Consider the following 27,301-nt stretch of genomic DNA (forward strand, 5'->3'; position numbering starts at 1 on the left):
TCATTCACAAACGGAAGTCCCTAAATCAGGATTTTTGGGTCCTCGATTTTGTTGTGGGTACAAAATAGAGCTCTACAGCTCCCAAGTGCAGACATTCACGCCTCAAGAGCTGTATTTTTCCCTTCAAGATCGGAAAATTATTTCAAAGGAGATCTTCTCTCTACTTAAAAACGATGCCTTTCTGCCCCGCATCCTGGAGGCTACATCAGCACCATATTCTTGGTCAGCAAAAGAGGAGGTGGGGCACGTCTGGTGCTCAATCTAAAGCAGTTCAATTCTTGGATCATATACAGGCATTTCAAGATGTAGAGTATTCACCTCCTCCAAGATCTGCTGCAAGAAGGCGACTGGATGGTCTGGCTGGACTTAAAAGTCGTATATCTCTTCATTCCAAACAGACGCTTTCTTCCATTCTTTTGTCTTGGTCAATGTTACAAGTACAAGGTCCTTCCCTTCGGCCTCTTTTCAGCCACATGGTGCTTCACCAAGCTGATGAGGCCAGTTGTAGAGGCTCTTTGCACCAAAAGCCTCAGGTTGATCTTTTACCTCATCGATATTATCATCATGGCCCAGGATCCTCAGACAGTATCCCGGCATTTGTCATGGACAATTCAAGAAGGAATTGAGGTCTGCACTGCAAAGCCAGACAATATCGTTGAGGTCAATAGCTCAGATTGTGGGCCTACTGGCCTCCTCCATCCAGGCCATATTTCCGGGCCTGCTTCATTACAGGCACATCAACATCTCAAGATACAACACCTTCAGAAGGGATTGAAGTATTCGGAACAGATTCGGCTTTCGGTGGAAGCCAGGTTGGAGATGAACTGGTGGTTGTCCCACATGGATGCCTGGAACGGCAGGGCAATCTTTGGCAGTGCCACAGACATAATCCTGGAATCGGATGCCAGCAGGTGGGGATGGGGACCCAGATGTGGGTCTCTTTCCACAGGGGGCCATTGGTCAGAGCAGGCACTCCAGCTCAACATCAATTGCCTGGAACTTCTGGTGGGGGTTCCTTTGCTGTCAAGAGCTTATCATCGTCCAAGACAGACTGTTGCATTTTGCTGCAGATGGACAACATCTCAGCAGTTCAGCATGTCAACAGATTGGGGGGGTACAAAGTCCCAGAAGTTTGCGGAAATTGCCAAGGACTTTTGGCAGTTTTGCCTTTGACATCAAATTTCGATCATAGCAGAGGATCTTCAGGGGTCCAAAAATTCTGTGGTGGATTGGTACTTTCGGCACCTCTGAGATTTCAGCGATTGGAGAGTGCATCCAAAGTTTTTCTCCCACCTCAATTGCAGATGGGGCCCCTGCTCAGTGGACCTCTGTGCCTCTCGGCTCAATCACCATCTTCCCCTGCTTTTCAGTTGGCGTCCGGACTCAGACACCTTGGCGATGGCCGCGTTTTTGCAGGACTGGTCCACTCACCTGAGTTATGCATTTCTCCCATTCAGCATGATTCCCAGAGTGCTTGCTCAGGCGTGTTGCAGGAGAGCCGAGCTTATCCTGGTAACGCTGCCCTGGAGGGCGCAGCCTTGGTGCCCCATGGCTTTGGAGATTTCTTGCAACATGCCTTTTCTGTTACAGTCGAGACAGAATCTATTGCTGGACCCAGCGGACCTTCCACATCATTTGATCATGTCGTTATCAATTGAGGTTAGTAACCTGGAGGGTTTCAGGAAAAGATGGAAATTGCCAGACATTTCTCCACAGGCTTCAGCCTATATCGACCCGGCCTGGCCATCTAGTACCCACAAACGATACGCTTCTGCTTGGGAAAGATTGGTATCTTGGTGTAACGAAAGGGGTGTAGATCCCTCTCAGGAGGAAATCAATTTTCTGTCCTCCTTGGCGCAATCAGGTTTGGCTTACAGGTCTGTAAACAACTACAGATCTGCTATTTTGGCAGGTCATGTCCAGGTTAATGGTAAACCTGTTGGTGAGGATCCTATGGTGTGTAAACTGATGGGAGGTATCCTTTTTTGTAAACCTCCCCAGGCTCCATATTCCACTTGTGGGACGTGAACACAGTGCTCCAGTTTTTTAATTCATGGCCTGATAATAAATACTTATCACATAAACAATTATTGGCCAAGTTGACTATGCTGTTATTCCTGATCTGTGGCAAGAGGGTCTCAGACGTGCGAGCCCTAGATATCAGGGTACAAAAATTTCCCCGGAGGGGTAAGTTTTTCCATATCTCACACAACAAAAAACAACATTTAGCTAGTTTCTTATCCGTCTTTCCCTAATGACAAAAACTCTGTGTGGTGCAGTGTATCAAGGCCTATGAAGCGGCTACTAGTGAGTTTTGTGTAGATCCTGCTGGAAGTTACGCATCGCTCTGCGAAAACCTTTCAGGACAGTATCATCAGCCACCTTGGCTAGATGGATGTGATGGCTTCTCTCAGAATCAGGCATTGATGTCCCCGTGTTTGGGGCTCATATTGCGAGGGATGATATGGCGTCAAAGTCCTTCGCTTTAGGATGTCATTTAGGAGGCATCATGAAAGCAGCAGACTGGTCCTTGGAAAGCACTTTTAAGTCATTCTATTACAGGCTGATTGTGGATGTGGCGTCAGTGGTAGTGGCACAGCTTTGAACAAGCATAATCGGAGCCTTTGGTCCTGAAATAGAATAAAACATTTTCTAGCTGTCGCAATAAGAATTTTTAATTCTATTAAGGACACAGAGTTGAGGATTATCCCACCCTGAGGTTACTGCTTTACTGTGTAAGGTATAAGTATATTGTTTCTCGATACTTACAACATATGAACTGTTCATTCCCACCCGTTTTGGCTATGGTTAAAGATGCTATGAATGCAGTTTTTCCAGCTCTGGTTCCTTTCTTTAGGTAACGAGCAAAAGCAACCTTGAAGTGTTGCGTTGTCCCCTAAGGGTTTGGCAGTTACAAAGGTCTTCTTTCGGATGACATCATGGGACGCTGAGTTCAGAGGGTTTTTTGTGGAGCTCCGGGTTCATGTTTAGTGACCAGTGGAGACTGTTTGTGTTTTTCCTTTGTATTGTGTTTCATTGAGTTAGACGTCTTACTTCAGCCATTACAAAGAAAGAGGAAGCCAAGATGGTGGCAGTGGCTCTTGAGGGGCTGTGTTATTGGTGATTGGACCATGTGATATGCAAACTTGGGTCCATGAGGGTTGTAGTTTTTTCGTTCAAGTTAATCTGATTGACTGCTGCAAGAATTATAGAAAAGAAAGAGAAGGATAATCCTCACCTCCTGTCATGATTATCAGCCCAGCCTGTGGTGGTAACTGGAGAATCTGGGTTTGGTAACTTATAAATGTTGCAATACAAAAAAAGAGAGAGTAAGTATTCCAGAAATGACGGAGTCATTTGAAAATATCCTTTATTTACATCCTGCGAAGCACACACATTGACCTGCAAGTAATTGACTGTATTTCCTCTCTTCGGCAGAAGTGCCATGTACTGACTTAATTAAAATACATGTGGTGATTACGTAATGAGGTGAGGCCCATCTGTAAATACCAGCATAACTGCCTGACTTGTGCTTGTGATTCAGCTTCTCTCCTGGCAGCTGGTGATGACTCTGGTGATGACTGATAAGCTCCTGGATCACAGTAAGCATCCTTTGGGAATTGTCAAAGAAAGCTTTGTCATTCTGTACTTACTTATAGACAGAGATTGTTTTGTGAAAACGGAAGGAACAATTAACTCAATGTATTTTGTGAAAACTAGTAGAAATGTCAAGTCGGAGTTAATTTATAGAACAGATTGATCCCGAGATGTGATAACAGAGCTTTTTGAAAGTATGTTAAGTGGAAGTTAATTTATAGAAACTGAATATTTCGGAGAGGTCATAAAAGTATTTTCTTTTTAAGAAGGTCAAGTCGAAGTTAATTAATAGAAACAGACTATTTCTGAGATGTAATAAAAGAGCCTTTCTGAAATAGCATCAAGCTGAAGTTAATTTATAGAAACAGTATATTTCTGAGATGTGATAAATGAGCATTTTTTAAAGAATGTCAAGTCAAAGTTAATTTACAGAAACAGACTATTTTTGAGATGTGATAAAACAGCGTTTTAAAAGACTTTAATCAGAGAATCACAGAACATTCATGTAATTTGGAGAAAGAGAACACAAGGGAAATTACAAAGTGTGAACAAGCTTGAAAGCAACCAGTACTTTAATTTTAGGTGAATTTGTATAAAGGTAATTCTGAACTTTTAAGTTACTTGAATATAAGACTGTATATTCCTGGGAAGATAAGAACAGAAACCAAATTCCCTCAACAATCCTAAATTACCTGGTATTGGAAAGTAACCAACAAACTACAGATCTGTTTCATTCATCATAAATCCAACAGGTGAGAATAGGTTCATACAATCATATCTGTTGAAAGTATTTCAAGCCATTTAATATATGACATCTGATTTCATAGTCTTTATTATTGTCACAGGTCTCCCTCCCTGCAGTACCCTTCCCAACATCCCTTCCCCTCAACAAGCCACTCCAAACCTCGGATAACTAATATAGTTGCAGAGTCGGTGCTGCCAGAAGGTGGGCATTGGAGGGTACTGCTCCTGAGGAAAGTGCCCCTGACAGAATCACGAGCCCAAAGGTATTTTATTCCTCTTGAGCAGTATCTTCACAATGTCATCCTTAGAGGATATTTGTAAAATATTAACTGCAGTACAAAAAGAGCTTGCAGCTACTCGACTTGAGACGGCGGCACTTGCAAGTCAGGTTAGCCAATTACAAAGTCAAGCTAGGCAGTTTGTCCAGCCACCCTCTGTAGGAGGCTGGACTGGCTTATAGTGGGTACCTTGTGGTACTTACACCCTGTGCCAGGTCCAGTTATCCCTTATTAGTGGAATAGAGGTGTTTCTAGCAGCTTAGGCTGATAGAAGGTAGCTATGGCAAAGCAGCTTAGGCTGAACTAGGAGACATGCAAAGCTCCTACCATACCACTTATATCATATAGCACAATATCATAAGAAAACACAATACACAGAGTTACTAAAAATAAAGATACTTTATTTTAGTGACAATATGCCAAAAGTATCTCATAGGATACCCTCACTTAGGAGGTAAGCAATATACACAAATTATATGTACACAAACCCAAAACAGGTAAGTAACAGTAAGAAAAGTAGGGCAAACAATGTAGAATCACAATAGGATGCAATAGGTAAACATAGGTCTAGGGGCAACACAAACCATATACTCCAAAAGTGGAATGCCAATCACGAATGGACCCCAGACCTATGGTAAGTTGTAGAGTGTCGCTGGGATTGTAAGAAAACAGTAAGGGTGTCCAAAATACCCCACCCCAAGACCCTAGAAAGTAGGAGTAAAGTTACCCTACTACCCCAGAAAGACACAATAGTTGTGATAGAGGGATTCTGCAAGAACCACAAGCACCAGCAAAATACTGAAGACGGATTCCTGGACCTGAGGACCTGAAAAGGAAGGGGACCAAGTCCAAGAGTCGCGATAGTGTCCAGGGGGGGCAGGAGCCCAGGAAACCCCGGAAAAAGGTGCAAAAGGCTGCCTCCGTGTGGAAGAAGCCGAAGATTCTGCAACAACGAAAAGGGCTAGGAACTTCTCCTTTGGATGGAAGATGTCCCCCGGCATGCTGGATGTTGCAGAAGTGTTTCCACGCAGAAATACCACAAAAAAGCCTTGCTAGCTGCAAGGGTGGTGGTAGAGTTTTTTGGGTGCTGCTTGGGACCAGGAAGGACCAGGATGTCGCCGCTTGGAGGAGGAGACGGGGGGGCGCTCAGCAACTCAGAGAGCCTCCGCAGAAGCAGGCAGCACCCGCAGAAGTACCAGAGCAGGCACTTGGAAGTTCTGTGAACTCAGAGCCACAAAAGGAGGGTCCCACGACGTTGGAGTCCAACTCAGCAGGTTGAGCATTGCAGGACGGAGTGCTGGGGACCCAAGCTATGCTGTGCACAAAGGAATCCTTGGAGAAGTGCACAGAAGCCGGAGCAGCTGCAAATCACGCAGTACACAGGTTTGCTGTCTGGCATGGGGAGGCAAGGACTTACCTCTACCAAATTTCGACAGAAGGGCCACTGGACTATGGGAGACGCTTGGACCCAGCTCCTGTGTTCCAGGGACCACGCTCGTCAGGATGAGAGGGGACCCAGAGGACCGGTGATGCAGTCTTTTGGTGCCTGCGTTAGCAGGGGGAAGATGCTGTCGACCCACAGGAGATTTCTTCTTGGCTTCCAGTGCAGGGTGAAGGCAGACAGCCCTCAGCATGCACCACCAGGAAACAGTCGAGAAAGCCGGCAGGATGAGGCGCTACAATGTTGCTGGTAGTCGTCTTGCTACTTTGTTGCGGTTTTGCAGGCGTCTTTGAACAGTCAGCAGTCGATCCTTGGCAGAAGTCGAAGAGGGAGATGCAGAGGAACTCTGGTGGGCTCTTGCATTCATTATCTGAGGAATAGCCCAGAGGAGAGGCCCTAAATAGCCAAAAGGAGGTTTGGCTACCAAGAAAGGAGGTTTGGCTCCCAAGAGAGGTAAGAACCTATCAGGAGGGGTCTCTGACATCACCTGCTGGCACTAGCCACTCAGAGCAGTCCAGTGTGCCCCCAACACCTCTGAATCCACGATGGCAGAGGTCTGGGATGCACTGGAGGAGCTCTGGGCACCTCCCCTGGGAGGCACTGGTCAGGGGAGTGGTCACTCCCCTTTCCTTTGTCCAGTTTCACGCCCAAGCAGGGCTGGGGATCCCTGAACCGGTGTAGACTGGCTTATGCAGAGATGGGCACCATCTGTGCCCATCAAAGCATTTCAGAGGCTGGGGGAGGATACTCCTCCCCAGCCCTTCACACCTATTTCCAAAGGGAGAGGGTGTAACACCCTCTCTCAGAGGAAATCCTTTGTTCTGCCTTCCTGGACCGGGGCCTGCTCAGAACCCAGGAGGGCAGAATCCTGTCTGAGGGGTTGGCAGCAGCAGCAGCTGCAGCGGAATCGCCGGAAAGGCAGTTTGGCAGTACCCGGGTTCTGTGCTAGAGTCCCGGGGGATCATGGAATTGCCCCCCCAATACCAGAATGGTATTGGGGTGAGAATTCCATGATCTTAGACATGTTACATGGCCATGTTCGGAGTTACCATTGTGACGCTACACATAGGTAGTGACCTATTTGCAGTGCACACGTGTAATGGTGCCCCCGCACTCACAAAGTTCGGGGAATTTGCCCTGAACGATGTGGGGGCACCTTGGCTAGTGCCAGGGTGCCACACACTAAGTACCTTGCCACCTAACCTTCACCAAGTGAGGGTTAGACATAGAGGTGACTTATAAGTTACTTATATGCAGTGAAAAATGGCTGTGAAATAACGTGGACGTTATTTCACTCAGGCTGCACTGGCAGGCCTGTGTAAGAATTGTCTGAGCTCCGTATGGGTGGCAAAAGAAATGCTGCAGCCCATAGGGATCTCCGGGAACCCCAATACCCTGGGTACCTCAGTACCATATACTAGGGAATTATATGGGTGTTCCAGTGTGCCAATGAGAATTGGTAAAATTAGTCACTAGCCTGCAGTGACAATTTTAGAAAGCAGAGAGAGCATAAACACTGAGGTTCTGGTTAGCAGAACCTCAGTGAGACATTTAGGCATCACATACAGGGCACGTACTATAAGCACTGGGGCCCTGGCTGGCAGGGTCCCAGTGACACATAGACTAAAACAACATATATACAGTGAAATATGGGGGTAACATGCCAGGCAAGATGGTACTTTCCTACAATGCACATGGCTTTAAAATGAATGCGTTGTTCTATGGGGAGCCAGTGGAGCGAGGCCAGTGCTGGTGCAGCAGAAAGATGTCTGGGAATGTTCATAAGCCGACGAGCAGCAGCATTCTCCACAAACTGCAATTGCTTTTTTACGCAACTGGGAGAACTCAGGAAAAGAGAATTTCTACAAGTGACAATATAAGGGCCCGAATGATGAGTCTTTTGGCCAAAAATGGAAGAAAATGTTCCTGATAGTTCTTAGCAGACTAAAACAGGCTCCGACCAACCTTTTGGAGTGACAATCCATGGTAAGACGGGGGTCTAACCAGAACTCTAAGCTCTTTCTGTTCTCTTTAGGCGGATGGAGATCTTTTAACCCTTCCAAAGCTGGGGCTGGGGTCTTGAGGAGAGAGACGTTGCCAACTAACATTACTTCTGATTTCTCATCACTGAGTCTGAGTTTGGAGTTGGCCATCCATCTGGCCACATCCGAAAGACAAGAGGATAAATTAGGTTGCTCCAGGTTGACAATGGTGGAGGGAGAGAAGACCAACTGAATGTCGTCAGCATAGGATACTAGGGAAAGAACGCATGATTCCACAATGTTGGCTAGAGGGGACATGTAAATGTTAAAAAGAGTGGGACTCAAAGAAGAGCCCTGTGGTTCCCCACAGGTAAGGGAAAACGGGAAAAAGAATGGTCAAGAACTTGGAAGGTCCTATCTCTCAGGAAGGAAGAGAACCAATTGAAAGTGGTCCCTTCAATACCTACCAGTGATATTTAAGTAATATATTATAGTCCACAGTATCAAATGCAGCGCTCAGGTCTAGTAATATGATGGCTGCTTATGCACTGAATCTAATAGTTATCGAGTGTCTTCTGTAACGATGAAAAGAGCAGTTTCAGTACTGTGTTGTGGTCTGAAGCCCATTTGCGTGGTATGGAGAAGTTTATGGCTTTCGAGAAAGCCTGTCAATTGGTTTTGGATGTGTTTTTCAATTTCAATTCAATTTCAATTTTCATATACAAAAGGTAACCTCCCGCCCGGACTACACTAACAGCCTCGATCTGGTCCTTCCTACGTTTTCTGACTCCCAGACTTCAGATCATACAAACTGCTGCAGTCAGACTTACTTAACAAGGTTCCTTTCCGACAGCATCTCCCCTCATCGGAAGCTGCTACACTGCTTTTCGGTTGGGAAGTTTATTAAATTCAACGCTCTGAGGCTGGTGTTTAGAGCCCTAGCAGGGGAAGTCCCTTCCTATATGAGAGACAGGCTGTGTCTGTCCTAGCAAAACAGATCACTCGGGCCTAGTAACCTACACCTGATGCAGGTCCCCAAATTCTCTAAAACTCAGCGCAGAGGAAGCAAAGTGCTACTTAATCTCCGCAGGGCACCGTCAGTTTCCATCTTTAAGAGAGACTTAAAAACACTTTTGTTTGACTCTGAATAACTCTCAAGGTAGCTTATGTCTGGTATCAGTCTTCTTAGCTTTTGCGCACCAGGATGCTTCGGATGAAGTAGAGGGGAGCGTTACAAATGTCTCTGATTGATTAATTGGTGAAAAGCCCAATGGACATGGTTGCATTTTGTCACTGTCTCCGAGGCATAGCTACTTGAAATCTTAACTACGGTCAAACCTTCCAAACACCTCTCATGCATCTGCAGAGACCTTGGGCAGAGAAATGCCCAACCATGGTTTGAAAATGAGCAAGGTCTCCCCCATCTTAACGAATAACTAATGACCTTCCACCCAATCTCAACACTTAGGGAAGAAATTAGTAAGCTCATTAGCTTTAAAGCCATACCTCCGCATACAGACAAACAATCTTCTTGATGCCTTTATTTCTGACTCAGACACGTTACAGCACAGAAAAAGCCACTCCGCAAATTGTGAGGGAACCTATCTGCTTCCCAGGCTCAACCATCTCCAGCCTACTTCTGCTTCTGGACCACCCGGCTGCTTGTGATACCATCAACCACTGTGCCCCGAATAACATCCTGAAAGCAGGGATGGGAACTGATGGGACAGTCCGAAACGGATCGGATTTATATTTGTCTAGCCAATAGCTAATAGTTAAAATGGGGAGTGCTCATTCTAGAAAAAAACTGACCTAAGGCAAAGGGTTCCACAGGCTTCAATCCGATCCCCAATCTTGTTTAATCTACATCTCAAAGCACTTGGAGCAGTTCTGAGTAACTTTGGAATTCTTTAGTATTAGTATCCAGATGACACCCAGATCTACTAGGAAGTAACTTTTCCGAGTGACATCCTCCAAAGCAAATCTACAAGCACCACCTAAACCAATCCGAAAAACAAATGTCTTCTAACTTCACAGAAACAAAAGTCCAATCTCCATGTCCAGGAGCGGCTTGATTCTTTATCTTGCCTGGATAGTAAACTGGCCGTTATAGAAAATGCTAACTCGCTGTGTTTTATCCGCATCAATGCACACGGTGCTTGCCACCGATGACACCAATCTACAACACCAGCCAGTTCATTCCTGAGAAGAACCTTAAAATTGCACTCCATGCACTGGTATTTTCCAGACTGGACTATAGGAACTTTTTCCCTTCTGATCTCCCCGTGCCAATTAGCATCACAGAGAAATGTTTCCTCCAGTTATCCTCTTTGTGACAGGTCACAAACATTTTTAGTCAGATTTCTTCTATGCTTAGCATCCTATAATGGCTTCCCATTAAAGTAACAGGCTAATTTAAGACTGACTGCATCACCCACACAGCCCTCCACAGCCCTACACCCTCCTATTTGGTTGAAAAACTCAAAATTTCTGGTGCTCAACAAAGATTTAAAAAGCCCTCCTGCTGGAACAAGCGACATTCAGGCAAGGCTGCTTCATGAAACAGGCATTTTCAGCCAGTGCTACAGCTATCTGGAGCTCCCGCACACAAACTCCTCGTACAACCGCAAGCCTTGCCACAATAAAAAGGAGCTCAAAATCCTCCTATTTGGGAGAGTTTGGATAAAGCTATGATCACTTTTCTGCATCCAGTTTTCCAATTTATCCAACTGCTTGAACTTTCTCCACTGATGTGATCTGTGGGATTAGTCTCTTTTCTTTGTTGCTTATCATTTATTTTATGATACATATAATCTGTAATGTTGTCTTTGTTGTTTTGGAAAGTGCTCCGATGCCCTTGGAAACCTTCAGAAAGAAACACAAGCTTTAGTACAGAGAGCAGATGCATTGCAAGAACAAGGAATTACAGAGATTCCTTCAAGGATAATGGTCAATACTTCGTTGCAACCAGTTCTGCATTCTCGGAACCCTCTCCTCGGGAGGGCCCAGCAGTTCTGGACCTTCAGCTGTACATGTTACTACACCCCCAGCTACACCTTTAGCCCTTCCTGAAAGATATGAGAGCCTGCTAAATCCGCAGCGTTCAATCAATGTCAGGTACGCTAGGTGTAAACCTACATACTTTCCTAATGAGCAATCAAAAGTGGCTTTTTACCACATCTGGGTGGAATCGCAGCCTCCTGGTGGATTCCTTTAGCTGAACACAATGATCCTAGTTAGAAATGGGGCTTCCGGTTCGCTAGGGTATGCACCTCAGCCAAGCAGAACCCACCACTCTAGTCAGGGTAAGTCAGATACACTCTCAATTAAGCTGTGGTCACCCCCTGGTAGCATGGTGCAGAGGAGTCAGTTTTAACTTAAGAGGCAATGTGTAAAGTATTTGTACAACACTCAGATTAATTACAGTGACAATACCACAGAAAAAAACTCCACACCGTGGTGCAGTAAAAAGAGGGAGATTTTATCAGCTTTCAATACGACCAAAAAAGACAGCACTTAAATAAAGCAATTTAGGGTTAGAGAGTTTGCTGGGAAGTTCTTAGGCTCTTAGTTATTAAATATATTGAGGAACTTGTGGACAAAGAAGTGTTCCTGACAGGCCTCTCACTATCCTCGTGCACAAGGGGGTGGTGCTGTTTGCTGAATTCTGGAGGCGCTCCTTTAGCAGGATTACAGCCCAACCCCCAGGCAGTTCTCCGGCTGCGGCGCTCCGGATCGTGTGGGAGCAATCATTCTGAGGTGGGAGGCCCCGACTGAGTCCTAGGGTAGTCGGGAGCACCTCACTCTCTTCCAGGAGGATGCAGGGACGCTGGGGGTCAAGCTCCGGGTTGCTCTAGATCACCTACAGTGCCTTCGTGATTTCTGTTGCAGGTACCACCCGGCGGCCCAAAGCAGCAGTCACTGAAGGGTTTTGATACAGTCGGGGCTCTAGCAGCACACAGCAAAGAGGGCTTGTTAAGTCAAGTGCACAAAATAGAGCAGCAGGGTCGAGGCGTGCAGGGTTCATGGGCCCTTGAAGTGTCCCAACAAGAAGGGCTATTGAATAGGTCGTTGGGAATACTCTGTGTCCCGAGGGGATGATTCTTGGAGTACAGGGTAGAGATCAGCAGGCAACATGGCCGCACAAAAGGGCAGAGCAGCGGTTAATGGGAACAGTCAAATCTGGCAAAGAGGCAATCTTGACACACAGAGCCCCTGGTATCCAGACGTGTACTGTTTTAGTGGATCAAGGGACCCAGTACTTCTACAGAAAAGTGCTTTTGATGTGGGAGATGACTACAAAAGAATCTTGTGAAGTGCACAGGTCCCCCTTTGAGGTCAGTCTCAGCTCCAGGCAGCCAATGGGAGGTAATCAGCCCCTTTGTGTGGACTCAAGCCCCTACCCCGCTGGGGTGTAAGTGTGAGCCCTTCCCAACCTCCTCCCCAGGAAGCACCATCAGTATGCACATGAATGCAGCAGTGGCTGAGTATCCTGAGCTGTGGGAGTCTGAAGGGAAAGCACAAGGGTAGCCGTCACCTGACCCAAGCCAGGCATGTATTAGAGATAGGATGTAGGCACGCAGGGCAGTAAGGGCAGAGAAATGCCCACTTTCTAAAAGTGGCATTTGTAAAATAGTAATCATAAATCCGACCTTACCAGTAATGAGGATTTATTATTACCATTCTAAAGTTACTAAACATGACCTAGCTACTTCTCTCAGATCAGGAATCACAACTTAAAGGTATTAGAAGGATCTTCCATTGCGGGCCTATGAGAGGGGTAGACCTCACAGTCAAGAAAAAATATCTGAGAGGGGTTTCACCGGAAACTGTAAAGTATATGTCCTGCTTTCTTTACTTACTTGGCACCCTGCCCTAGGGCTCCCTAGGACCTACTTTAGGGGTTATTCATATGAAAGAAAAGGGGAGTTTAAGGCTTGGCAAGAGGTTTAAATGCCATGAAACTGCACACATAGGCTCTGCAGTGGCAGGCCTGGAACAAGTTTACAGGACAACTTAAGTAGGTGGCACAATCCGTGCTGCAGGCTGACTCGTAGCGTTCAATGTAAAGGCCCTCGGAATATGATATACCACTCTACATGGGACTTACAGGTAAATTAAATATGCCAAATGTGGGTACACCAATGTTACCAAGTTTAGGGCAAGAAGCACATACACTTTAGCACTGGCCAGAGGGGCACAGTGCTCAGAGTCCAAAGACCAACAAAAAGATACAGCAGGAAGACAGGAGGTAAAGGCCAAAAGTCTGGGTAAGAGCACCCTAAGGACGCCAGGTCTAACAATACTATATTGCACAACTATTCTTATAAAGTTGGAATGAAGAAGCTGTTTGACAGACATGCATCTGTGCGGTCCGTGGGTGCGGAACTCTTGGATCTAAAGTAAAGCTATAAGAATTTACTGACGTATATTGCAGACTAATAACAGACTGATCCTGAAACCTGAGTGGCCAGAAAGCAAAGGCAGTTCACTAATCTTCAGAGGAATAAGGGGCACATGGACCTGAAAGAAAGAAAGGTCACTTGTGATGGGATTGCTCAGGTAAACCCAAAAGAAGACATGAAGAGGGATTGTAGAGTGCCCAAGAACTGTGGAGACTTGCTCCCCGGGCTTCAACGACAATACAGTCTCTAAGACTTTGTCTCACAGTAGTTCAGATCAGGAGTATCAACGGTTCTATGTATCTGCCCAGTTAGAAAGGTGATCCACATCAATGACAATATGCAATTTGATAGACTCGGCAGCCAGTGGTAATTATTTCAGATCTGGATCAGGTTAACGTCACAGTATTCCCAGTCTTCACAGGGGAAATATTGAGGTTGTGAAAACCATTGTAGGAGTGAGAAGACTTCAGATCTTATAACTCACTCTACGGAAGACCAGACTCGGACCATAAAGGGAAACCATGTGGAGAGACCAGCTTTGACATAATAAGAGCGCCACAATTCAAGCCACATTAGGCATTCCTTGGACTCAGATCATAATGCAACTACTGACTGGGTTTGGCAAACTATTACCTTATGTTCTGACCACTGTGAAACACATCGTAAGTGTGGGAAGACCGTTCTGAAGATCTGCTTCGCCCCGATTTTCCCTTTTCGATCACCTGGTTTTTGACCTTTTACTGTGAGAGAGGCTCCTAGTTTGGGTCTAACTGTAGGAGGATGGCATGGCTTGTAGTAGGTACAAGAGGTACTTACACCATGTGCCAGGTCCAGTTATCCCTTATTAGTGTAGAAGAGGTGTTTCTAGGAGCTTAGGCTGAACTAGGAGACATGTAAAGCTCATACTATACCACTGGTGTCATATGCACAATATCATAAGAAAACACAATACACAGAGTTACTAAAAATAAAGGTACTTTATTTTTATGACAATATGCCAAAAGTATCTCAGTGAGTACCCTCAGTATGAGGATAAGTTATATACACAAGATATATGTACACAAAACAAAATTAGGGAAGTAATAGCAAGAAAAGTAATGCAAACAGTGTAGAATTACAATAGGTTGCAATAGGAGCACATAGGTATAGGGGCAACACAAACCATATTCCAAAAGTGGAATGCGAACCACGAATGGACCCCAAACCTATGTGAGCTTGTAGAGGGTCGCTGGGACTGTAAGAAAACAGTGAGGGTTAGAAAATAGCCCACCCCAAGACCCTGAAAGGTAGGTGTAAAGTGCACCTACTACCCCCAGAGAGCACAGAAGTCGTGATAGGGGGATTCTGCAGGAAGAACAAACACCAGCAATGCAACAACAGTGGATTTCCGGACCTGAGTACCTGTAAGACAGGGGGACCAAGTCCAATAGTCGTTACAGTGTCGAGAGTGGGCAGGAGCCCAGGAAATGCCAGCTGAGAGTGCAAGGAAGCTGCCACCGGATGGAAGAAGCTTGGAGTTCTGCAAGAAAGAAGAGAGCTAGGGACTTCTTCTTTCGAAGACAGATGTCCCACGTCGCAATGAAGCTTGCAGAAAGACCGCAAACAAGCCTTACTAGCTGCAAGGATCGCAGTAGAGGTTTTTGGGTACTGCTGTGGCCCAGTAGGGACCAGGATGTCGCCACCTGGAGGAGGAGACAGAGGGGGCGCCCAGCAACTCAGGGAGCCCTCACAGATGCAGGCAGTGCCCCCAGAAGTACCTGAACAGGCACTTGGAAGGAAAGTGAACCGGAGTCCATGCAAAGTCACAAAAGGGAGTCCCACGACGCCGGAGGACAACTCAGAAGGTTGTGCATTGCAGGAAGGAGTGCCGGGGACCCAGGCTTGGCTCTGAACAAAGGAAATCCTGGAAGAGTGCGCCGGAGCAGCTGCTAATCACGCAGTACCCAGCAATGCAGTCTAGCGTGGGGAGGCAAGGACTTACCTCCACCAAACTTGGACTGAAGAGTCACTGGACTGTGGGAGTCACTTGGACAGAGTTGCTGAGTTCCAGGGACCACGCTCGTCAGGATGAGAGGGGACCCAGAGGACCAGTGTTGCAGTCTTTTGGTGCCTGCGTTAGCAGGGGGAAGATTCCGTCGACCCACGAGAGATTTCTTCAGAGCTTCTGGTGCAGGGTGAAGGCAGGCTACCCCCAGAGCATGCACCACCTGGAAACAGTCGAGAAAGTCGGCAGGATGAGGCGCTAAAATGTTGCTAGTAGTCGTCTTGCTACTTTGTTGCGGTTTTGCAGGCGTCCTGAGCAGTCAGCGGTCGATCCTTTGGTAGAAGGTGAAGAGGGATATGCAGAGGAACTCTGGTGAACTCTTGCATTCGTTATCTGAAGAATTCCCCAAAGCAGAGACCCTAAATAGCCAGAAAAGGAGGTTTGGCTACCAGGTTTGGAGGATTGGCTACCAAGGGAGGTAGGAGCCTATCAGAAGGAGCCTCTGACGTCACCTGCTGGTACTGGCCACTCAGAGCAGTCCAGTGTGCCCCCAACACCTCTGTTTCCAAGATGGCAGAGGTCTGGGACACACTGGAGAATCTCTGGGCACCTCCCCTGGGAGGTACTGGTCAGGGGGAGTAATCACTCCCCTTTCCTTTGTCCAGTTTCGTGCCAGAGCAGGGCTGGGGGATCCCTGAACCGGTGTAGACTGGCTTATGCAGAGATGGGCACCATCTGTGCCCATCAAAGCATTTCCAGAGGCTGGGGTAGGCTACTCCTCCCCAGCCCTTCACACCTATTTGCAAAGGGAGAGGGTGTAACACCCTCTCTCAGAGGAAATAGTTTGTTCTGCCTTCCTGGGCCAGGGCTGCCTGGGCCCCAGGGGGGCATAAACCTGTCTGAGGGGTTGGCAGCAGTGGAGACCCCAAAAAGGCAGTTTGGCAGTACCCGGGTTCTGTGCTAGAGACCCGGGGGATCATGGAATTGTCCCCCCCAATACCAGAATGGTATTGGGGTGACAATTCCATGATCTTAGACATGTTACATGGCCATGTTTGGAGTTACCATTGTGACGCTATACATAGGTAGTGACCTATGTATAGTACACGCTTGTAATGGTGTCCCCGCACTCACAAAGTCCGGGGAATTTGCCCTGAACGATGTGGGGGCACCTTGGCTAGTGCTAGGGCGCCCCCACACACTAAGTAACTTTGCACCCAACCCAACCCAGAGTCACACCAATGTACAGTGTAATATATATGAAAAGAATAACATAGTAGGTCACAAAAGCATATCTGTACAGCTGATGGGTCATCCAGGAGTGTCATTTTTTCAGACTCAGCTCAAGATAAAGGGCCAGTATTGCTCTGTCCAGCTGCCCGAGGAGGGCCTTGCATTAATCAACCAGCTGTCATTCTGTGCCAGGAGCCAGGCCTCGGAGGCCCTAGAAGGAATGTCACGGAGGGGCTGAGTCTCTCAGAGCACATGTGGCAACTACCTCCTGGCCTACGTCATTTTGAGCTATGCCAGAACTGTGCAGGAAGGTTGGGACAGGGTGGAGAAGTGATGTGGGAAATCTGGATAGACCAGAGGTGCAGCCCTACTGAACACTTCTGCCCCCACTTAAAAGGTCTTGCACAGGGGAGGGCTCTCTCTCTTAGCCACGCATCTCTGCAGGGCACTGTGACTGAAGACGGGTATTTTCTTTCCCCATTCTCCTCTTCCCCATGGGGCTAGAGTTGCCTTGACTGTTTCTAGGTCGGGTGGATTGTGCCAGGTGGTAGAGTGGGGACCTAGCTTCGCACTCCAGCTCACTCTTGGAGGAATATCAGGTGACTGCCTGACAAAAACCTCATGAAGTAACTCTGCATTCGGCCTCCTTCCTCTATATGGTTATGGAACTCCTTGTTGACTTGCAATATCCTTATAATGAACGGCAGGGGGTACTTTAGCCCTAACATATTTTCACTGAAAAAGGTTAACATGAAGTTATAGTTGGTTTTGTTACAGAGCTCCTCCAGTGTGTCCCAGACCTCTGCCATCTTGAATGCAGAGGTGTGAGGGCACAGTGGAGGCCTCCGAGTGGCCAGTGCTGCAGGTGACATCAGAGACCCCTCCTGATAGGTGCTTACCTGGTAAGGTGGCCAATCCTCCTCTGAGGGCTATTATGGGTCTCTCCTGTGGGTTTCTCGTCAGATAACGAATGCAAGAGCTCACCAGAGTTCCTCTGCATCTCTCTCTTCAACTTCTGCCAAGGATCGACCGCTGACTGCTCCAGGACGCCTGCAAAACCGCAACAAAGTAGCAAGACGACTACCAGCAATATTGTAGCGCCCAATCCTGCCGGCTTTCTCGAATGTTTCCTGGTGGTGCATGCTCTGAGAGCTGTCTGCCTTCACCCTGCACTGGGAGCCAAGAAGAAATCTCCAGTGGGTCGACGGAATCTTCCCCCTGCTAACGCAGGCACCAAACTTCTGCATCACCGGTCCTCTGGGTCCCCTCTCATCTTGACGAGTGTGGTCCCTGGAACACAGGAGCTGGATCCAACAGTCCAGTGGTCCTTCTGTTCATATTTGGTGGAGGTAAGTCCTTGCCTCCCCACGACAGACAGTAATCCTGTGTACCGCGCGATCTGCAGCTGCTAGGGCTTCTGTGCACTTTTGCAAGGAATTCTTCGTGCACAGCACAGCCCAGGTCCCCAGTACTGCGTACTGCATTGCTTAACTCGCTGAGTTAACCACCGACTTTGTGGGACCCTCTTTTGTTGTGTTGAGACGACCACCGTGCTCAGATTTCTTGAACGCCTGTTCAAGTGCTGTGGGTGCTGCCTGCTTCTGCGTGGGCTCTCTGTGTGGCTGAGCGCCCCCTCTGTCTCCTCCTCCAAGGGGCGACCTCCTCGTCCTTCCTGGGCCCGGGAAGCACCCATTGTCTTCAACCGCGACTCTTGCAACTAGCAAAGCTTGTTTGCGGTCTTTCTGCAGGGAAACAACTCTGCATCTTCCAGCACGCCGTGGGACATCTTCTGACCAAAGGAGAAGTTTCTGGCACCTTCCGTTGTTGCAGAATCTTCGGCTTCTTCGACCTGGAGGCAGCCCTTTTGCACCTCCATCTGAGGTTTAGTGGGCTCCTGCCCCCTATGGACACTTGCTTGACTCTTGGACTTGGTCCCATTCCTTTGCAGTTCCTCAGGTCCAGGAATCCACCTTCAGTGCTTTGCTGTCAGTTGTTGCCTTTGCAGAATCCCCTATCTCGACTTTACTGTCTTTCTGGGGTAGTAGGGTAACTTTACTCCTACTTTTCAGGGTCTTTGGGTGGGGTATCTTGGACACCCTTAGTGTTTTCTTACACTCCCAGCGACCCTCTCCACACTACACTAGGCCTGGGGTCCATTCGTGGTTCGCATTCCACTTTTGGAGTATATGGTTTGTGTTGCCCCTAGACCTATTTCTACCTATTGCATCCTATTGTATTCTACAGTATTTGCACTACTTTTCTAACTGTTTACTTACCTGATTTTGGTTTGTGTGTATATTTTGTGTATTTTACTTACCTCCTAAGGGAGTATATCCTCTGAGATACTTTTGGCATATTGTCACTAAAATAAAGTACCTTTATTTTTAGTAACTATGAGTATTGTGTTTCTTATGATATAGTGCTATACGATATAAGTGGTATAGTAGGAGTTTTGCATGTCTCCTAGTTCAGCCTAAGCTGCTCTGCTATAGCTACCTCTATCAGCCTAAGCTGCTAGAACACTACTAATCTACTAATAAGGGATAAATGGACCTGGCACAAGGTGTAAGTACCATCAGGTACCCACTATAAGCCAGGTCAGCCTCCTACACAGACAAACCAATGAAATTTGCAAGTTATGGTTAGAACCACAATCCGTAACTCACACTACAGCCAGGCAAACCCTAACTCAGCACAGAAATCTAAAATTCCTAAAATCTGCTGGTGCCTGGTCTACACAACAGTTACAGTGGATTCATTTTTTTTTTTAACGAGTATGATTTTGTAATACAGTTCCAACCTGGTTGCGGTCATGGGAAGGCAGATGCTCTTTCACTTTTAGGACATGATTACATAGATTAGCTCAATGAGTGCCCTTACATCATTCCCTGGGAAAGGGTTCAAGGAGCTGAATCACAGGCAAAGACGTCCTACAACAAGAATCAGTAGAACAAGGAAAGGAAGATCACAAGCTCATTAGTCGCTTTGGGTGGCTCAGTTTGACTACAACAATGTCAATAACAATTCAACTGGTCATACTCCCTTGTAACGCAGTTACGGCTATCATCCTCAAATGTTGGGGATTGATGTGACCCAACTTTAACCACACACATAGTGATGGAGTTCTTAGACCAATTAAAAAGAATACATCGCAAGGCACAAGACAATCTGTCTAGTGCCAAGACACAGTACAAAGCACAAGCAAATAAACATTGACAACCAGGTCTACTCCTACTGGAAGACCAAGACGTTTGGCTTTCCACATAAAATATTTGCTTGATGGGTCCAAGAAAATTTCAGTTTCGATACATCAGACCGTTCAAGATCTTAAAAAAGCTAAACTATCTGGCCACGAAATTGGACCTGCCAAGAACAATGCGCATTCATCCCGTATTTCACATTCATTCATTGATGCCTGTTGCCCCTGGAACCGTTCTCCCACAGAAACCACCAGCCCTGTTGACAAACAAAGGACCAGAATTTGAAGTTAAAGCAACAAACTATATTATCTAATTGACTGGAAAGGATACGGACCAGAGGATTATACTTGGGAACCTACTAGACTTGTATAGCTTTTTCATCACAGATACCCTTTGAACCAAAGCCTACAGGCGGGACTATTGGGGGGAGGAGGGGGTTGTATTGTTGGGCTTTTACCAACCATACCCTGTACCTGTGGTCCAGTGAAGATCTTTTGCAGCCCTCCGGGGTAGGAAACACGGACTGGGAGATGTCACGTACATGCAGCGGTCTTTCGATGTGCAACGCCCGTGTTAGGTGAGGTGCAAGTGATCAGCTATTTAAGTTTGCCCGCTTTCTGGTGCTTGACGTCCCACCCCTCTTGCAGGTAATCCTGTGTCAGTTTCTGACTCACCTGTTTCCGGGCATTCTGGCATCCTCGGTGCAGGAGTTTTCTTTTCATCAGGTTCACTTCTTCCTCGCTGCCTCGCTGCCCCACGCCTCGTTCCTTCTGTGGAAAAAAAAAGGTTAGATATTTTCACAACAAAAGAAGATTTAAAGGCTGTAATATGTGCGCATGGTGGCAATTTTAGTATCTTACTAATCGTGTCCTTGTTCATATTTAGTTATAGAGCTATTTTTTGAAGCCCAATATTTTTCGCTGTGAATCTTCTGGAAGCCTATAACTTTCACTGGGCATTCCAGTGAAACTGTGAAAATCGTTTAACAGTTTCTGTAAACAGAAATCAGCCTGAATATTGAGAAAGCATGCTGTGTGGGAACATCTATTACTATTTACTGGCATACGATTATGATTGTTCATGTAGTGTTCAATATATATATATATATATATATATATATAGTTATTAAGGCCTAACAAGTACTGTGAGTGGGTTAACTCACTACCTATTTGACAAACTTTGTGTTGAAACAAAAGGTTTGTGTACCCTGAACTCGAACACATGATTTAAGATTGCTTATTCTGATGCCTTAACTGATAACTGTCTACCCCATTTAGAATGTCGGTTCGAAGGTTTCCAGCATGGTCCAATAGCACTGTGGTATGTATCCTGTTCCTTGCCCAATTAAGTGGTACAAATATTCGCATATCTGAGTCATTGTAAAATAACCACTCCTGTCTATCTTTCTCAAGGTTTGTCACTTGCAGAGTTTCTGTCAATATAAGCACTCCCTGTCAGAACACTTACGAGAAAGCAGGTTCAAGTGAGAAGAGAGATCACAAAGGTACCATACATCACTCTGGGTTTAGGGAGGGGGACTATAGCTGTACGTATATGACTAACCAGAGTACCTTGTCTCGTAGGACGTAGCAGCAGAACGGAAATTCCTGGGCAGAATGCTAGACAGAATCCAGGGAGCTTAGAATCAGAAACAGTATTTTCTTTCCCCATTCTCCTCTTCCCCATGGGGCTACAGTTGCCTTGACTGTTTCTAGGTCGGGTGGATTGTGCCAGGTGGTAGAGTGGGGACCTAGCTTCACACTCCAGCTCACTCTTGCAGGAATATCAGGTGACTGCCTGACAAAAACCTCATGAAGGAACTCTGCCTTCGTGAAATTCTTCTATATGGTTATGGAACTCCTAGTTGACTTGCAATATCCTTATAATGAACGGCAGGGGGTACTTTATCCCTAATATATTGTCAATGAAAAAGGTTAACATGAAGTTATAGTTGGTTTTGTTATAGCACCTTAACAGTTCTTTAAAATAAACCTCAGAAATTCACTTAAAAAACGAGGGTGCATTTATTTATGGTATTTATGGTTAAGACTTAAAACTGGACAAACCACTGAAATTTGCAAGCTATGGTTAGACCCACAATCTGTAACTGACACTGCAGCCATGCAAACCCTAACTCAGCATGTTACAAGTGATGATGCAATGACATTTACATTGGTAAAAAGAGTTCTCTAAAGGCAGGATGCAGATGAAGCAAGATCACTGCTATGTTTGTCCTGCCCATAAAGCAATTGAAAACACAGTTAGGACTGAGCTAGAAGTCGGATGGGTGAACTCACAGGTGACACATAACAAAGCACTTAGTGTATCTGAGTTGGAGAACCCTGCAGTGGCAAGAACATCACTGTTCTGTTGTTGAGGCTGAGTACATACTTTGATTTTTGTATCAGGAACTGGACAGGGCTGTGTCTTACCCATTGTAACTGTGCAACAGGAAACACAATTCACTCTCTAGATTGTGCATGTTGGCTATTCTCAAGGAATACCACATCACTTGCATCTGACAATGAAGTTTGATTTCTGCCAGTGATTCCTCCCATGAATAGCGATATTCCCAGTTCTTCCGCCTGGAATGGGGATAAACAAGGAGGGATGAGAGCTACTGTTCTACTTGTCTCATGCAGAGTCCCATTACCAGGACTGTTTCTGCACAGGAAGGCTGCAGTGCTGTTTAGAAACAAGGGGGAGGAACGCAGGGACACATCTGAACCCAGTGTACTCGTACTCTGGGGGGTCAGTATCGCTCAGGGGGTTCTCCCAAACCATAATCCTCTCCTCGGAGACTTACTGAAATCTGACAATATGCATTTTGAGGAGCTAGTTAGTATGCATTTGAGTGTCCGTTTATACCGAAACACATACCTGGGAAGGCTTTTAACAGCAATATATGCGATTTTGTATTTCCTCTCTCCATTGAGTTTGTGAGGGCATCCTGATCTGCAGTACTTGTATCCAGTCCTAGGCATGATGGGGGCACAGAAGGACCCCGCTCATCAGAACAGAGCAGTTCTAACTTGTAGTTCTGATGCTTATCTTTTGATTCAGGACGCAGTGGTTCGAGTACGGAGTTCCGATCCGAGTCTCGTGCATCACTACAGGGTGGTTGTAGCTTGTCGTTCTGATAGGAACCTTGTGCATCAGTACAGGGTGGTTCTAGCTTGTCGTTCTGATATGAACCTTGTGCATCAGTACAGGGTGGTTCTAGCTTGTCGTTCTGATGTGAACCTTGTGCATCACTACAGGATGGTTGTAGCTTGTCGTTCTGATGTGAACTTTGTGCATCAGTACAGGGTGGTTCTAGCTTGTCGTTCTGATATGAACCTTGTGCATCAGTACAGGGTGGTTCTAGCTTGTCGTTCTGGTATGGACCTTGTGTATCAGTACAGGGTGGTTCTAGCTTCTCTTTCTGATATGAACCATGTGCATCAGTACAGGGTGGTTCTAGCTTGTCGTTCTGATATGAACCTTGTGTATCAGTACAGGGTGGTTCTAGCTTCTCTTTCTGATATGAACCTTGTGCATCACTACAGGGTGGTTCTAGCTTGCTGTTCTGATATGAACTGTGTGCGTCAGTACAGGGTGGTGCTAGCTTGTCGTTCTGATATGAACCTCGTGCATCACACCAGGGTGGTTCTAGCTTGTCATTCTGATTTGAATCCTGCTCCACAGGGTGTAGTGGTTCCACCTTGTAGTTCTGATCTGGTTCCTGTGCTTCAGGACGCATTGATTCTAGCTCTCGATGTAAAGACTCTAGCTCGTAGTCCACATTTGGACCCTGTGCATATGGAAATTCCTGTTTCAAGCACAGGTGTTGTTGACTCTGGGTATCTTGAAATGCTAACTGTAGGCAATGGGTTTGTTGTGACCCGAAGCCATCAAGAGACAATAACCCAGACTGTAAGTGTCCACATGGTGCCTTTCCATCAGGTGATACAGGTTGTAGGCACTGGTTCTCCTGGGGATCTTGGCAATCAAAACACATCAACTCTTCCTGCACTTGTTCCTCTGGTTCCTTTGCATTTGGTAACACAGGCTTTTTACAGTGGTTTTGCGGTGGCTCATCTCCAGCAGGAAATAGTGGGTGTGGGCAGAAGTTCTGTTGCTGGTCCCAACTATTAGCAGACAAAGGGGATGGTTCTGGCTTCAGGTGCTTATCTGGTTCCCTCTCTTCTGGGGACACTGGCTGTATGTTGTGGTCTTGCTGTGGTGTGTGCCCATCAACAAATTCCTGCTGAAGACACATCTTTCCATTCAGTGATCTCACTGAATGATCTGTCTGAGGGCACCTGGATTCAGTACAATCCTGTTTTAGTTCATTTCCATCTGGAAACCCAGGATGCATGTACTGGTCCTGCTGCAACTCATGTACATCTTAAAACCCAGGTTGCATGCTCCTGCCCTGCAGTGGGTCATGTCGATCTGGCAACACTGCTTGTAGATAAAGACTTGACTCATCTGGGCGCACTTTAACATAGGTTGGAGAGGAGAGCCTACAGTCCTGCTTTGGTGCATGCCTATCAGCAAACACTGGCTGAAGACACAAGCTTGGGTCACCTGGCCTGTCCAGCTGAGGTGTCGCAGGAGACTGGCTAACAGCACAATCTCTAATGCTCATTGGACAAACCATCTCCAAAGACACCCCAGCATTTGGAAGGGGATATTGACTCTTTGCAATCCAGATTTGCTCCATAAGCCCAGCGACTCTAGACGGTACGTCCTTTAGGGTATTCTGCAAGTCATCCAGTTTGGCTTCCAACTGCTCCAGCATGGATAAGAGGATAATGTGGGACAGGTTCCCTGAAAGGGACTCCAGCTTAAGGTCCATCTGAGCATTATTTCGGGATCTTGAAGCTGAGACGTCATGGACAGGAGAAGATGGGAGTGTGGCTCTTACGGATTGAGGTGACCGCTGCACTTTCACTTTCTTTCCTGGAGCCTGCGTTCTCCCCATTCCGATATAATGATGTTTAAGTCTCAAGTGTCTGCAGAGGGGAAGAAAAGAGAGAAGAGAACGTCATCAGAGGACAATTAGGTCAAAATACTCCTTCCTGCCTCACTAAGGCCAGTGTGATCAGAGAAAACCCCTAATTTGTATAAACCAGAAAGATATGAACCAGTAAAAGTGCACAATACTCGTATATAGTAGATGTATTATGAAAGGAATTGTAGGTCTAAAAATATAAATAAAAGGGGGGGGTCTGGGCTCTGAGACTTCACTGCCCCCTTAAAGTGCACAGGGTCCTGCCCCCTCCCTCTGCCCTCCTCAGACTCACGCCCCCCCTTAAAGTGCACTGGGTCCTGCCCCCTCCCTCTGCCCTCCTCAGACTTACCCTCACCCTTAAAGTGCACCGGGTCCTCCCCCCTCCCCCTCCCTCTGCCCTGCTCAGACTCACCACCCTCCCCTTAAAATGCACCGGGTCCGGCCCCCTCCCTCTGCCCTCCTCAGACTCACCCCCCCTTAAAGTGCACCGGGTCCTGCCCCCTCCCTCTGCCCTCCTCAGACTCACGCCCCCCCCTTAAAGTGCACCGGGTCCTGCCCCCTCCCTCTGCCCTCCTCAGATTCACCCCCCCCTTAAAGTGCACCGGGTCCTGCCCCCTCCCTCTGCCCTCCGACTCACCTCCTGCCCTTAAAGTGCACCGGGTCCGGCCCCCTCCCTCTGCCCTCCTCAGACTCACCCCCCTTAAAGTGCACAGGGTCCTGCCCCCTCCCTCTGCTCTCCTCAGACTCACCGCCCCCCTTAAAGTGCACCGGGTCCTGCCCCCTCCCTCTGCCCTCCTCAGACTCACCCCCCCTTAAAGTGCACCGGGTCCTGCCCCCTCCCTCTGCCCTCCTCAGACTCACCCCCCCCTTAAAGTGCACCGAGTCCTGCCCCCTCCCTCTGCTCTCCTCAGACTCACCTCCTCCCCTTAAAGTGCACCGGGTCCTGCCCCCTCCCTCTGCTCTCCTCAGACTCACCTCCCCCCTTAAAGTGCACCGGGTCCTGCCCCCTCCCTCTGCGCTCCTCAGACTCACCTCCTAACCTTAAAGTGCACCGGGTCCTGCCCCCTCCCTCTACCCTCCTCAGACTCACCGCCCCCCCTTAAAGTGCACCGGGTCCTGCCCCCACCCTCTCCCCTCCTCAGACTCACCCCCCCTTAAAGTGCACCGGGTCCTGCCCCCTCCCTCTGCCCTCCTCAGACTCACCCCCCCCCTTAAAGTGCACCGAGTCCTGCCCCCTCCCTCTGCTCTCCTCAGACTCACCTCCCCCCTTAAAGTGCACCGGGTCCTGCCCCCTCCCTCTGCCCTCCTCAGACTCACCTCCTAACCTTAAAGTGCACCGGGTCCTGCCCCCTCCCTCTGCCCTCCTCAGACACCCCCCCCCCCTTAAAGTGCACCGGGTCCTGCCCCCTCCTTCTGCCCTCCTCAGACTCACCTCCCCCTTAAAATGCACCGGGTCCTGCCCCCTCCCTCTGCCCTCCTCAGACTCACCTCCTCCTCTTAAAGTGCACCGGGTCCTGCCCCCTCCCTCTGCCCTCCTCAGACTCACCCCCCCCTTAAAGTGCACCGGGTCGTGCCCCCTCCCTCTGCCCTCCTCAGACTCACCCTCCCCCCCTTAAAGTGCACCGGGTCCTCCCCCCTCCCTCTGCCCTCCTCAGACTCACCTCCCCTTAAAGTGCACCGGGTCCTGCCCCCTCCCTCTGCCCTCCTCAGACTCATCTCCTCCCCTTAAAGTGCACCGGGTCCTGCCCCCTTCCTCTGCCCTCCTCAGACTCACCTCCCCCTTAAAGTGCACCGGGTCCTGCCCCCTCCCTCTGCCCTCCTCAGACTCACCCCCCCTTAAAGTGCACCGGCTCCTGCCCCCTCCCTCTCCCCTCCTCAGACTCACCCCCCCTTAAAGTGCACCGGGTCCTGCCCCCTCCTTCTGCCCTCCTCAGACTCACCTCCTCCCCTTAAAGTGCACCGGGTCCTGCCCCCTCCCTCTGCCCTCCTCAGACTCACCTCCCGCTCAAGTCGAAGCTCCTGCTCTGCGAGGAAGTGAATAAAAGAGTTTCACTTCCGGGTCGGCGGCGGCAGAGGCAGCACCAGCAGCAGGTCCTGTCCAGTCCCGCCTCCTCCTCAGACCCTCACAGGCCTCGGACCCGCCCCTCTGGCCTGGCAGTGGGATCACTTCCGGGTCAGCGGCGGCAGAGGCAGCACCAGCAGCCACGGAACGGTCTCCCGGGCCCGGCTTCTTACAGCATCTGTGCGTAGCTTCCGGCGCACGCGGGGTCCGGAAGCAGTTACCAGAGCGTGCGTGACCCCGCGCACGCGCCGTGTCCCCCCCTGTCTGGGCCCTCGCGGTGGCTGCTTGTGGCCCTTCCTGGGCCGCTGGGCGAGCTTCACTGGAGTCTCCGGGCCTCATAACCGCGGCTGCACTTTGTATAGCGCCAACAAGTCCG

The 27,301-nt window shown here is 48.0% G+C and overlaps 1 protein-coding gene across 1 annotated transcript in view; it reads right to left on the reverse strand.

The window, feature by feature from the left end:
• LOC138293765 (uncharacterized) overlaps positions 1-26,971 on the reverse strand; it is a 45,701-nt gene extending 18,730 nt beyond the window's left edge. The window contains exons 1-3 of the mRNA XM_069233107.1: positions 26,862-26,971; positions 22,745-24,864; positions 20,539-20,634 (exon numbers count right to left, since the gene is read on the reverse strand). Coding sequence (XP_069089208.1) covers positions 20,539-20,634; positions 22,745-24,224 — 1,576 coding nt within the window. The 5' untranslated portion in view covers positions 24,225-24,864; positions 26,862-26,971. The remainder of the gene's footprint in view (positions 1-20,538; positions 20,635-22,744; positions 24,865-26,861) is intronic.
• Positions 26,972-27,301: the final 330 nt, after the last annotated feature.

Source organism: Pleurodeles waltl, chromosome 4_2 (genome assembly GCF_031143425.1).
Source record: "Pleurodeles waltl isolate 20211129_DDA chromosome 4_2, aPleWal1.hap1.20221129, whole genome shotgun sequence".
Taxonomy (NCBI): domain Eukaryota; kingdom Metazoa; phylum Chordata; class Amphibia; order Caudata; family Salamandridae; genus Pleurodeles; species Pleurodeles waltl.